Raw genomic sequence first — 14,742 nt, 5'->3', positions numbered from 1 at the left:
AGGAATATTAAAATGTTCTAAAGGAGTAATTTAGATGAGCCTAAGTCAGATTTTCAAAGTACAGCATCTGTATTGTGGTGGGTGTGCTGGGTAGCTGCAGTGATGAGGTTAGCAGATGTTCAGGTAATAGTCCTTAGAAGCTCTCCATGACTAAGTAGCATAATGACCTTTATCCATCACTGCATCTGGTGTCTGCCAAACAGGAGAGAAACAGTACTCAAGTAGCCAATTTTTAAAGGGTTACAAGTTACCTGAATGAAGACACTGCAGCACATTTAAATTAAATTTAAATTATATCAAGATAGTGGTACAAACAAACAATTAATTCCAAGTAGCACTCTAAGCATAGTAACTCACTGCAAATCTAATTGTTCTCTAGATAATGTTTATAGTATCTGCTGGGCAGTCTGTTTCAGTAACAAAATAATATCAAGTGAGAATTGAGTCCTCTCCATAATTAGGTAACTGATTAAATACACCAATTACCTACTATCCATATGCACATTCATCACTTGGGTGAAAAGCTACAGAGAAACAAATACCAGACAAGCTCCTGAACCACTGCATTCTTCAGAACCCACTTTTCTTCAAACGATGAATGAACTGTGGTCCTTGCCCTCAAGAAGCTCACGGCTTAATGAAGGCACAGCACTCTGAAAAGTAACCACAGGTATACACGTTAAGGGGAACAAGCAGTGATACTTGCAGAGGGCTCCTCTAAACCACTGCCAAGTCGAATTTGGTACCTCTGTCCTACAGTTCCCAACTAACCCCCTGGCCACCTCTGAAAAATCCAAGACCACAACACAGGATGCTGCATCAACGTCTCAAAGACAATGTCTCAGTATCTTCGATTACATTGCAAGACTGTATGTGTGTATATATGTTACTCACATTACTAGTTTTATAATACTCACTTTTTTTCCATCAGCATAACACAAGGCAGCTTGCACAACATACATGTGTGACACTACATGCAATCCAGCATGCAGCCACCCGTAGATATGGATTTGCCGTTGATGTTGTTATGTATCAAGTAACTTGTAATAAAATGCGGGAATCCTGCATGATCTTATTAGACCGCAGGCATACACCGCTCTACAATAGAAGTTTAGATTTTTTATACTCCTTTCCTCACATGGAGAAAATAACCTGTTTAAAGTGTAAAATAACCTAATTACATCTAGATGTCATTATTATAGAAACCCAAAAACTAAGTTGTGCTCGCTACAATAAATGCCTTTTCCCTTTTGAATGAATTTTTCCCCCTTTATTACATTCATATGATAAGAATTTGAGTACAATCAGGAAAAAAAGCACAGAAAGAAGCAACATACAGCAGACAAAGAATATGGGAGGTAACTTAAAAGTGAGTAAACCAAGATAAACCAGCATCCTTTCAGAATGCATCATCCAGAAAATCACCGAATTTGTCACCAAACGCTGGTACTTTACATGTCCCCCTGCTGCGGGGTAGTGACTACAGATGTGAGAACTATTACCCAGAGCCCTCCCCACTGGGACAGATACAGACAAGCAGGAGAGTCTTACAGAATGGGGCACATTTCTGACACTGACACCACAGATGGTGGGAGGGGTTTTAAATTCCTTTTTCTTCAGAGATTACTTGAGCAAATGTGTTTTGATATTAATAGAAATACTGCTTGCATTTCAAAAATGGAAGATTGTTTTGTTCAACAAGCATACCATGAGCATTTACTAAATGCACAGATCATGACACTACACATTCTGGGAGAGCTCATCCACCACGTGAAGAGGTGAAACCACCACCACTGAATATTTTTTAACAGCAAAGGCAGTGATTAACTGAAACAGGGAACAAAGGACTGGATGCAGAACTGGATGGTAGTGAAATGAGCTGGGAAGGGCAGGCTGGAGCTCCCAAAATGCCTGACAGAGGAACTTCGACTTCACCCGAAAGCCCTGAGCACTCCCAATGAATACTGAAGCCAGAGTGCACGACAGAAACATTACTCTTCAGTTGTGGTCAAATACAAACATTCAAATATAAAAAATTATTCAAGCAGGTAGGTATATACACGTTTTTTCCTCAAAAGGGCAATAAAAGATATGTAAAGGACAAAAGGATAATTCCTAAACATTAGTAAATTATAAAGCATAATAAATTTGAACATGATGCACATCTGTTTAACACACACACACACACACACACACACACGCCAGGTGCTGCCCCAAGCACTTTGCAGATGTTGATGCGTCTAGTCCACAGTGACGACGTCGGAGAACTCCCATCTGCTGGGCGTGGTCCACGTGTACATGTGTGGAGACTGAAGCACAGGACAGTGAAGTAGCTTGCCCAAGTCACATGACTACGAAGAGTTTAGGGAACGAGGGCCAGCAGTCTGGCTGTGCGTCGATCCAGTGCTGTCCAACAGAACTTTCTGAGATGCGGCTACTGAGCACTTAGGGTGTGGCCAGCATGACTGGGGCACTGAATTTTTTAAATAACCACGTATTAGTGGCTAGTGTACACGCTGGACAGAGTTCAGATCAGGCTCTTCATGACGACAGAGTACTGCCTCACTGACAAGGAGACTACTGTGTTCAGTTTAAAAAGTTTAAACAATGCAAAGAAAATCTTTCAAATAACTCAGTTTCAAGCAACGAGTGACTGCAAAATTCACTGCCTTCCTTCCAAAATCCTTTACCAAAGTTGAGACAACGATCCACTGGGCCAATGAGCTAACCAAAATGGGCCCATTTTTCTTTAAAACAATACTTAAAAACAGATTATCAATTAAAATCTGTACACAGAAATATATTTCACTAAAGGTTTTGATAAAATTTTAACAATTAACTTTGCCCACAATTATGACTTCCAATATTAATTTCTTTTTGTTTGTTTGTTTGTGGGGGAGGTAATTAGGTTTATTTATTTTTTTAGAGGAGGCCCTGGGGATTGAACCCAGGTCCTTGTGCAAGCTAACCATGCACTCTACCACTTGAGCTATAACTTCCCTTTCAATATTACATTTCTAAACTTAAAGAATAAATTTACAAACTGACATTGATATAAAGATGACCAAACATCACTGTATTGAACCAGACTACTGTCCACAGAACCCTGTGTTCTGTCCCCAACATGAAAACTATAAACAAGCTGTCAGCTGTCTAAGAGATCAGGAGTGCTACATCACCAGCAATAACAATAGTAAAAATAACAAAACCAACAAAAATATCACCGGAGACTGACATGTAGCCCTTAGTGTGTGCCAGCCACCGTGCAGAGTCCTTTACATGCCGTGTCGCTCCTTCACAACACTCCTGTCAAGGACACACCATTATTATCCCTACTCTTCAGACAAAGAATCTGATGCACAGGGAGGGTAAGTAATTTACCAAAGGTCACACAGCTAGTATGTGAGTAGCAAATCCAGGGTTGAGACCCAATGTGCCCAGTTATAGTCCTTGTTCTGACCACCCTCCCCAGTGCTGCAGTCACTCACGTAACTGTGTCTCGACATAGCAGTAAACTGAAAATCTCTAGAAGCTCTTTATAATTAGGCCAATTATACAACTTTCTAAGACTACTGTAACCCAATTTACTGTGTCTGTGTGTGAGAATGTGTGTGTGTGTATTTAGAAAGAACAAACATGGTCAGGGAGGCACTGAATTTGACATTTTGATTTAAGAGCTTACCACAAAAAAACAAAACTGGCTTTAAGAAAGGGAGTGGACTATGAATGCTCCATGAGATCACAGGGGACACCACATCATATAATAGATGGAAACCACAGTGACACAGAGACAGTCACTGACTTGCCTAAAGTCACACGGCGGTTCAACTAGACCACAGGACTTAAGACATCGCCAATGCCCCCCCCCACCGTGCTATAATGGCCACATCTGTGTTTCAGCTTAGGATACGTGCGGCTCCTCATTAAGACTGCCCAGCCGAACAAAGCACCTTGTAGCAGTGTTTGAGCCGCATGCTAAAAGACTATTAAAAAGATACCCGTGTGTGTGTGTGTGTTTTATCACATAGAATATCATACTTGTGAGGACTGCTTCAACTGCAAGTAATAAATGAAGTCTAGAGGTAAGTCAGAGTCGATGCAAATGCTCACTGGTTTCATTGATGTCTCTAGAGACCAGACTTGTTTCCCTTCCATCAGAGTCCTTCTGTCTTCATGGTTACATTACAGCTGCTGTTACTCCAAAAATTACATTCACATTCCAGGTAGAAAGAAGGATGTAAGAAGGAAGTGGGGGTGACAACTGTCTCCAAAGGCAAAACTTTCTGGAAGTCCCCAGCAGGCTTCTGCTTACGTCTCAGGAAACAGAGTTTATTTGTTGGTTTGTTTTTTAACTGAGCACAATCTCACTACAAACAAAATCAAGATCCTGTTGTTAGTAAAGATTTAAGGGAGAACAGACACTGGGTGGACAAAGAACAGTGTTTCTTGCAAGCAGCTGTTCCTCAACTTCTCATGAAATAATTCTTATCATGGTATCTTCTTTTTTTGGACAAGAGCATGAAACTCTGTAAGTCATAGGGAACGTCAAACAAACAACTAAATATAGTACACTAGATACTATGATCTCAGTTTCTCAAGCTTAAATAGTCAGCATGTAGCAAAATACGGGTACATTTTAAACATAAGCGGAAAGCCGTTATCTGTTGGACCATTACACAGTATTTTAAGGGGAAGCACACACTACTCTGTCCACTGTTAACCTTATCAGCTATAATATTTCGCTTACCTAAAGATCACTATCTAAACCATAGTTTAAAAACAGAATGGAAGGACAAAAAGTCCAGTGAGCCAAAACATCATTTCAATTAACATTTATTGGCCAATTCAATAAATATAATCATAAGGTCTTGTAGAATTTTAAAGGTGTAGTAACAGAGGCAAAATAAAATGCTAAGAGAATACAAAGAAAGAAATGACTCAGTCTGACCTCGAGGGGCAGGGGGAGAAAACATCAGGGAAGGCTTTTTTGGCAGGGGTAGCATTTGAGCCTTGTAGACTGATCTGATAAGCAATGTAAGCGCTGGAGAAGGCAGGGAAAGACTTGCCTTCCTGATGGAGCAGCATGTCTGGGAAATAGCAAGCTTCCCAGCAAAGCTTCCCTCTGTGTAGCTGCACAAATGGTGCATGGAGAGATGCAGTGATAATCACAGCTAGAAATAGAGGTTACGTCTAAATTCCAGGCTTTACGGGGAATTGTTTCACAAAGCCACCTCAGACAGCAGTGGAAGGATGGAATCCAGAGTTAAATGACTACATACAGCTGTCCAGTCTTCCCACCTTCTCCCACTATCACCTGAAGAGTATTTCCAAACTACTTCATGCAACACGTGAACTCACGGCTGGGCACCTGAGCTCTCCTCCGCTGTGTGTTTTGCCCGGGGTGCTCACGCCCCTGGCGTTCATGCATCCTCTGATACTTAGCTCAGATAAGGGCAACGGTCACTTCACTAAAGACTGAAGTTAATCCCTGAGCTCTCCTAACCACCAACCCAGGGCCAGGTTCCCCTGGGGTTCCCATGACACCCTGTCTCCTACAGTACCTGTCATACTATTGCAATGACTGCCTTTTGCCTCTTACCACTTGCATATGAGATCCTTGAGGATACATCTCTGTACCCTTGCATCTAAGATGGGATGAATGTTCAAAGCATGTTTATCAAACAAAATAAATGAGGAGGCTATTTTAATAACCCAGGGGAGAGATGCTGAAGGATGAAAGTGGGAAAGAAAAGCTCAGGGCAGATACCGAAGGCCGCGCGCTTTACCAACAGGAGACGCTCTCAGGGCTTCACTCTAAATCTACTCTTGTTTTAAGAATCACTTTAGTAAAAATGGTCATCAGGTTTTGTAACCTACAAAAAATATATTTTCTAATAAAGACCTTGAATCAGTAAGAAAAGACTGGCTTATATTCGCATACTCCTGTTTAGCCAGATAGAGAAATATGTACTATTTTCAAAACATTTTTGTCCAAATAAACATGAGGCCTGTAAAGGAGAAAACCAACTACAGTGATTACATCTGTGCCTACGTACATTTGAACAGATTTTATGGTTTTACTCCCAGTCTACTTGATGGGGTCAAGCTTGGCCATGGAGACGCAGGCTAATCAGGGCATTCCAGGGCAAAACTGTTAGGGTTTATTCTTCCATTTAGCACAGAATCACTTACCGCGTTCCTTTCCGTGGTCCACAAGATTAAATTGCTTTAACTGCCCATGATGATCTCACAGCAAATCACACAACTCACTACTCGGACTATACAAACGCCCCTTAGACTAGACTGTCTAAATGTATATCCTGTTCATTCATTCACTCAACAAACAGCTGAGGTTCCAGGCATGCGCAGGGACCGTATCTTACTTTGTATCCCAGTGGTTAGCCAAGTGTCCTACAAATGGTGAACACCCGATAAAGGTTTTACGGATGAATAAATGAGAGAATGATGAATGAACAACCAAACGAAAATATACACATGCATTTTTGACCCTCTTTCCCATAAGGCAAAGAGAGTTTTCCAAAGATCAATTTTTTTTTTGCCTAGTCCTTCTATTATTTTGCCCCAGATTGTATTACAAAGCATCCATTCCTATCCATTTCAACTACGTTACAAATGTCAATCATTTCCACCAGTTCCCCACAGCATGGTTAGAATAAAAATACGGATTCACGAAAATCATCCTTCAAATAATGTTCCTGTTTCTCTCCCTTTCTCATAGTGCTAACTGCTGCAAAAGTCTAACTCCCTTGAAGAGCATTAGCATGAACTCTTAGCACTGCATTCCACTGAGTTCTGGAAGGTCGGAATACTTGATTAACATTCCTACTAAATGACAAAGCAGTGATTTGGCAGGTATTTTGAAATTTTTAGAGAAAATATTCATAAATATTCTGTAATTTCTCTCCTTCCCCCAAATAATTCTTAGTCATGCCCTTGGATCCCACTTAAAACATATTAAGTTTGTTTCCTATCTCACACCAAGGAAGACTAACAGATGAAGACTCCTCAAACCATCTATCCTAAGTACGTCCATCCCAGTTTCTCCACACTGTTTCCTAATATTAATGCGAATACAATGCTTTGAAATGCTGCTCTTTCTACAGACATCCTAATTCACAGCATATCTTAAAGAATGAGTTAAAAACTCTGTGGGTCGTTGTCTCGTATTTGTCAGTAGGATTTTCTTTCTCAAACAGTTCATCAATATTAAAAATTGGTAAAACATAGCAATACTTTGCAAAAAGACAAAACTAACGGTAAATACATTAGCTAACTGATTAAAAACACTATTAGAATAGTTTGAAAAAAACAAGCTTCTAAGAAAAAAGTCTATGTACAAGCTGCCTCTCCTGGTCATGGAAAATTGTCTGAAAATACAGGGGGAAAAATCTAAGAATCAAAGCTATTCTACTATCTTAGTATATAGTATCTTTTAGTATTATTTTTCCCATATTCATATGACATTTCCTGTCAGTACAACTGCATTATTTATAAGTGTACATGTGTGTGTGGAAGCATTAGGAAAGGCAAGAAAAATACTATTCTTTCCCCAGGTATATTTCAAGTAACTATGATTATGACTGAAAACACATAAACTAGAAGAAACATTCCAATTAAAAAAAAAACAAACCTGACTGCCTGTAAAGGTCAAACTGTATGAATCTGACATTTCCAAACAGATTAGGATTAAATTATATTTCCCTGAAATAGTAAAAGCAATAAACTTTTTTTAAATGCCTAATTGTTAGAATCCTGCTATTCAAGAGATAAAAACAACCTTCTGTTTCGGAAGAAAGGGAAGGAGAAATAAGTATAAAACAGGAGATAAATAAACGTAAAATATCCTCAATAACACTATCACAATTTCAGAGGTTAACGACAACAGTTTCTCTACTTTTTAAGATGCATTTTTGTCCATTTAAATACCATGTTCTTCCAACTACAATAAAGGTGTTATAAACAGATAAACAAACAAACAAATACTATGTTCTTCCATAAAATGAGAAGAGTCAAAAATATTTCCAAGGTTTCTTTCAGTTATAATATTCTGTATATGGTTGATTAAACTACTTGTTTAGCTTAGTACAGGGAGGGTATAGCTTAGTACAGAGTGTGTGCTTAGCATTCATGAGGTCCTGGGTTCAATCCCCAGTACCTCTGTTAAAAAATTAATAAATCCAATTATCCCCCCAAAAATCTTTTTAAATTTTTAAAAAGAAATTATGTGTTACAATATTATTTCATACCATCACCCTAAATCATTTTACACAGGACTTAAGGAATCTTATAGGCTTTACTTTAAATACAGATCATGTCAAGTTTTTAAAAATCCAGAATAATCTATATTTTATACCATCTGAGGTATACGGATGCTCATCGAATCACATAAAGATAGAATGCTATGTCTTACATATGAAAAGGCTGATATATAAATTTATCGACTGACTGATTTTAAACCACAGATTAAATCAGTGAAACTGCAGTGTTATAAACACAGCTGATGGCCTATACTTTTTTCAGTTCCTAATGTCTGTTTTGGAGATTTGCTATTTCAAACGTTTAAAAAGCAAAATATACAAGTATCTCTTCAAAGATGTATCTGCCCTAGTTCGTGTTAAGATCTGTAAGTCAGGCATGCAATTAAAAAAGATTCTGAAAATGTATTTCAGCACATCCCAAACTGACACAGGTTATAAATACAGGACTATTTTAAATATAAACAGCATTGATTAAGCATGTAATCATAAATAGAAAGAAGTAATTATTCACTGAAAAAGGCAATAAAATCTACCACTCACTGGCTAAATTCCTATTTATTACTCTTATTTTATCAGCTATTTCCACAAATCGGAATCATCCAGTTCTTTCACCCTGCTATAGGCAGAATCCTAGCCGGTTCTTGTCTGATTTCTGCCATGAACATTTCTATTCTAAAATTAAAAGAAAAGAGGATTGTTTACATTCTTCTTCTACCTCCAAAATAAATAATGCAAGAGGATCTTTACAACCTGAAAAATACTGTTGAAGCAGATGATGTCATAACCTCTCCTCACTCACCGCACCTTGTAATAAAACGATATGCTTCTAATTTGTGGTCTAAAAACAGTAGTGATGAGGCGTGTTAACAGTTATGCCTTTACCTGATCCTGTTCAGATACCGAAACACACCAGAACAGCAAAAGCATACGTGATAACTCAAAATTCCTTTTTCATAGCTGTTCTTCAGGTCGGTATTTGTAAAAACCTCTAAGTGCCTGAAACTGCTCCGATGCTTCATCCTGACGATGTCCCTACCTTCCTTCACTCTGGCTGCTTTTTGCCTGGATGGTGTCACCAGCTCCTTTACAATCTGCAAGACTTGAATCATTGCTACTTAACAAGCCAAAGGCTCCAGCTGCTTCCTCCAGAAATCCAACAGGTTTCATCACCAAGAGCTCACTGCGTCTCTGCTTTCAGGAAGCTCGGTCGTGAACACAGTTCAACTTCAGAGAAATAAACGCTCTGCTCAGCTCTCCCTGAAGGCTCTGAAGCAGTTAATAAGAAACAACGAAAGGGATGGGCTGTATCTTCTCAGAATGCTGGATTCAAAGTGATTTCAGCACATGTGAAAACCACCATCCTCAAAGTCCAAAATGTATGATTTTGCAGAGCATTAACTAGTCAGAAACAAAACAAAACAGGGGTGATCTTCTGTAAATCACCAGGCGCAATGAAAACATTTTCTTCCAAAAGTCATGACAGGAAAAATAAAGTGCTCTGCTATAAATTCTCATACAGTGCATCACAGATGCCATGCGCAAGTTTTCAAAAACACACTCAGAAACAGGCATCCAGAACACCCTGCACTGTCAAAGCCTTGAGACTTTTTTCCAATATCTCAAAAACCTCGTATTTGAAATACAGAAAATACAACGTGGATAAAAATACAACTCGATCTTGCTAACTCCAAGCTCCCACATCTGCATATAAGATATGGTACCTCCAAAAATATCCTATAAATCCCTTGCCCTCCTCCTCGCACACACCTCTCTGACATTCTAGTCCTTGAAGAGAAGTCTGAGTTCCGCTGCACACTAGAAATCCCCAGAAAGGTCTGTAAATTCGTTGGTCTCACCATCAGAGGCATGGGCTAGACAATTTCAGTTCAAGCATAACCACTGTTTCTGCCACGTGATTTGTAACAGTCAAGTTGCAATAATGCTCAATTAATATTTAATACCTTTGCTACATGTTCTATTTATCACGTAGCAGCCCTTTTCAAAGGAAACTACAGAGTTAGTTAAAAGAGAAAAGTGACCTTCAGGTTAATAGAGTTAAATGTTACATTTCCTAAAGAGCTTCTCCACCGGTAATGTGTTCCTCTCACTGCACTGCTGACTTGCCTCTCCTAGTTTTCTTTCTTTCCCATTTATTATTTGGATATCCTGAATGACTCATAAAATGATGGCTCCCAGAGCAAATCAAAGGCAGTTCCTTTGTCTCCATGAAGTTAAAGGCTTACTTGTTTTGTTTTTTTTTTAAGTTGAAGTATAGCTGATTCACACTGCTGTGTCGGTTTTAAAGGCTGGCTTGGTATGTTCCCACTCATCACCTGGACAACTGAGATACACGGTGAACCAACCATGGCTGGAAGTAAAACACAGGATCGGAAAGCTTCTGCTTTCTATGACACCAAGTCTCTTCCGTAAAAATGTATCATTTTGAAATTCAGCTCTTCAAAGAAGAGGCACTATCTCATGAGCATGTATGTCCATCCATAATGCATTCTCCACACCGGGTGTTAATTTAGGACGTAAGTGTTACAAATCAATGGTGATGAGAAAATATTTGCAAATGGAGGACAAAGCACAACAATTATCCTAACCGCCTGTATTATCTCTGAAGATTTTTTTTTCACTTGCAAACCAAACCAGAATTCAGATGGGTCAAAGACCAAGTTTTAAACCTCAAATCAAAGCTGTGCTTTTCAGTGACACGCTTTGAAGATCTGATACAGACAAATCAACATTTAAATCAAACTCTTCAAAACAAGCTCCCCTAATTCTTTCTATCCCTTGCTCCATTTCCTAGGGCAATTCTGAACATGAAACAGGTGTTAAGTATCTACTGGCTTTACTTTCCAGTTCTTTGCATTTCTAGCTGCTGAGAAATTACTTCCACTTTTCTGGGGGAACAGTACTTCTGTTAGCTTCGCTTTCTCTCGTTATTTTCCTCTGTCTCTGCAAAGAAGGGGAAGTACAGGACACCATCCCCTCAGTCAGCTCTGTCCTCCACATCTGACCAGTGGAGGGAGGAACACCTGGACTCATGTTTCCATAAATTTCAATTATCACCACCCCTTGTCTCCCTGCTATCAGTATTGGTTTTGAAAATGAAAATCATACAACCATCAGTTTGAACACACAGGTTCACTACTGTCACGCTTTCACTTCTAAGCAACCAACAGCTTTTTCTTGTTTCTTTCATTCTCTTCCCATGTTGTTATCACACATTGCATCAGCAAAATCTGAGCACATATTCTAATACATGGAACTGAGCTGTACTCTAAAATCAAGATCATGCAAGACAGAGACAGACTGAGGAACAATTACAGGTTAGAGGAGAGAAGGGTTGGTATAACTAAATGGAACACAAGATCCAGACTAGATATTGGGCCAGAAGGGATGAGAAAATACATGACATTTTGCAACAACTGGTAAAATTTGAACACAACCTATAATTCTCATTGTTAATCTCCTGACTATGACCGTTCCATGGTAGCTATGTAACAGAACATGGTGGATTTTATGAAATACACCCTGAAGTATTTAAGGGTAAACACTTTCTCACTCTCTAATGGTTCAAAAATAATAACCGTATTTATTAGAATGAGAAAGCAGATGTGGTAACATTTGGCAAATAACAAAGAAAAAAAAATCGAATGTTACCAATGATTTTTCCTCTGAATAGTGGCACTATAAACATTTACTATCTTCTTTTGCTATACTTTTCTACAGAGAACGCATTTTACTACTGGTTTTTTTTTAAGGAATTACATTTTGGTTTTTAAAAAATCTGTATCATCTCACCAAAACAGATATATAGATGACAAATAAATATAGGAAAAGTGGCTCAACATTCTATGTCATCAGGGAATTTCAAAATAAGACAACGAGACACCACTACACCTCTATTAGAATGGCTAAAATCCAAAACACTGACAGTATCAAATGCTGACAAGGATGTGGAACAACAGGAACTCTCATTCATTGGTGGTGGGAACACAAAACGGCACAGCCACTTTGGAAGACAGTTCGGCGTTTTCTCACAAAACTAAATATACCGCTATAATACACTGATACGGTCTAGCAATTGTGCTCTCTGGTATTTACCCAAATGGGCTGAAAACGTACGTCCACACAAAACCCTATACATGAATGTCTACAGCAGTTTTATTCATGACTGCCAAAACGTGGAAACAACCAAGACATTCTTCAGTCGGTAGATTTTGGATAAACAAACTATGCTACATCCAGGCAATGGAATATTATTCAGCAATAAAAGGAAATGAGCCATTAAGCCACAAGACATGGAAGAATCTTAAACGCATAATGTAAGTGAAAGAAGCCAGTGTGATTCCAAACATACAACATTCTGGAAAAGACAAATCTATGGAAACAATAAAATGAACACTAGCTGCCAGGAATTTGGGAAGAGGGAGAGGAGGATGAACGTGTGGAGCACGGAGACTTTTTAGGGCAGTGAAACTACTCTGTATGACATTGTAGAGACAGACACACGCCATCACACAGTTGTCAAAACTCACAGAGACTGAACCCTAATGCAAACAATGGACTTTAGTTAACAATATTAGCTTCAATATTAGCTCGTCAACTGCAGAAAATGCACCACGCTGTTGTAAGCTGTTAGACACGGGGCCCTGGGAAGGTGTGGAACATCGTCAGGGATTATTAGGGAACCCTTGGGAACTTCCACTCAATTTTTCCACAAACCTAAAACTGTTCTAAAAAAAAATCTTTTCAAAAAATTACAAGGGAAGTCTGTTTAAATATACATTTAAATCTATAACTTACTCTTTAGACTTTACCTGAAATACAAAGATAAAGACAAAGAGTACAGAGTCTTCCGGAGAGAGTGCTTAAATCAAAAATACCCATTGCCTACATACATGAGAGAGCCAGGTGGCCTAGTGGACGAGAAATGTGATAGCTGCCCTTGCAATGGGCTGCTCGCAAACAGTCGTGAATTACTTCTTTTTTTAACAGAAAAATTCTCACCTCAATCTTGTTTCCCACACTTGTATTTCTGTTATATGTGGCCACCCCCAAAACCACTAACTTCTGGCTCAGTCCCCAAACCACCGATTTACTTTTCCTCCCCATTGCTTGCAAACAGCATTCCAAGAGCAGGACACAGCGGACAAAGCCCAGGAGAGGAGGAGGAAGAGACCAGGACAGAGAGAGATGCGGCGGGCTGGGAACACAGCCCTCCCTACTTCTGCCACTGTCCTTTCTCCAGATGAAAACACAAGGCAAAAATCAACTTCTTTCAGATGAAAAGGGATCAAAAACAGGAACTGTATGACAAATGACATAAAGAAAACAACAGCTTGGCAGAGAAAGAAATCTTTTCCCATCATTCCTCGCTCGCCGGAAAAAAGAAAGAAAGAAACAGGAAGAGAGAAAGAACAAGATTGAATCTGATCTCATTTGTATTCTTTCTCTCATTCATTTAACAAAACCATGAACAAGTTCACTGGAGTATCCTTCCTGGCCCTTAGTGAAAGAAGTACAGGAGAAGCCACATATCCCACAGCAGTTACACTCCTATTCAGAACAAATAATGTTACAGTTACTTCAAAACAAGTCCTTAAAAGCCATCTGCTTGCTTCCTTTTGTCAATATACAGCTTTAATAGTTTCTCTCATTACAAAAAGAATGCAAGTTCACTGCAGAAAACAAGTATCCAAAAATAAGCCAAAAGAAAATAAAAACCTCTCTCAGGCCCACTGTACAGAGGTAACATTACTAATAACCTTTTAGACTTAAACTTATGTACTTTCGTTCCTTGGTTCTACAAAAATGGGGTAACAGTATGCATACTTGTTTGGAAAGTGGTATGTGTTTTCACAATTTAGAATATTTCATCAAGATCATTTTTATAAAATAAACACAGACAAGGATATTTGCACTGTGCTCTGTCCACAAATTTTTTTTGATCAAATGAATAACAATCCAGCATCTTTTCATTCTTGGCAATGATTCAGATTTTTTCTACCCACTTTTCAGAAAACTTCTTTGGTTTTCCTGGAAATATATTTTAGAATTAAATTACTGTCATTCTTCTTCAGAACATGCAGATAAATGAGAAGAAAAAAATGTGAGAGGCCACACTTCTTGGGACAAAAATAATCTTCAAGATGTCTATCAGCCTGCAGATAGAAAAACACTATTGAATATTAAACTATAAACCCACTTCTGACTGGTCTCCTCTTGGGTTAATAAACCAGTTAATATTCTACACTTTGTCATTCTACTTTGATTTTAAGAGTGAGATATAATCACTTTGTTCTAGAATTTTGAAAATCAATCTCTGCAAACTCATCAATATAAAATACAACATACGTTGTTTTAAAAAATAAAAGTAGTGCATCTTTTTCTGTCCCTAAAATCTATGCTATTTTCTGTCCAAATAGCGCTCAGGTGCTTTTGCAGTAATCCC

The 14,742-nt window shown here is 38.7% G+C and overlaps 1 protein-coding gene across 3 annotated transcripts in view; it reads right to left on the bottom strand.

The window, feature by feature from the left end:
- USP6NL (USP6 N-terminal like) overlaps positions 1-14,742 on the bottom strand; it is a 127,663-nt gene that overhangs the window by 85,655 nt on the left and 27,266 nt on the right. Inside the window, exon 3 of one of the 3 annotated variants that reach the window (XM_072955173.1) lies at positions 543-653. The exons of the other annotated variants lie outside the window; for them this stretch is intronic. Coding sequence (XP_072811274.1) covers positions 543-567 — 25 coding nt within the window. The 5' untranslated portion in view covers positions 568-653. The remainder of the gene's footprint in view (positions 1-542; positions 654-14,742) is intronic. 3 annotated transcript variants of the gene reach the window in all.

Source organism: Vicugna pacos, chromosome 35, assembly GCF_048564905.1.
Source record: "Vicugna pacos chromosome 35, VicPac4, whole genome shotgun sequence".
Taxonomy (NCBI): Eukaryota; Metazoa; Chordata; class Mammalia; order Artiodactyla; family Camelidae; genus Vicugna; species Vicugna pacos.
The sequence above is the reverse complement of the archived record's forward strand: the minus strand, read 5'-3'. Positions and strand labels throughout refer to the sequence as shown.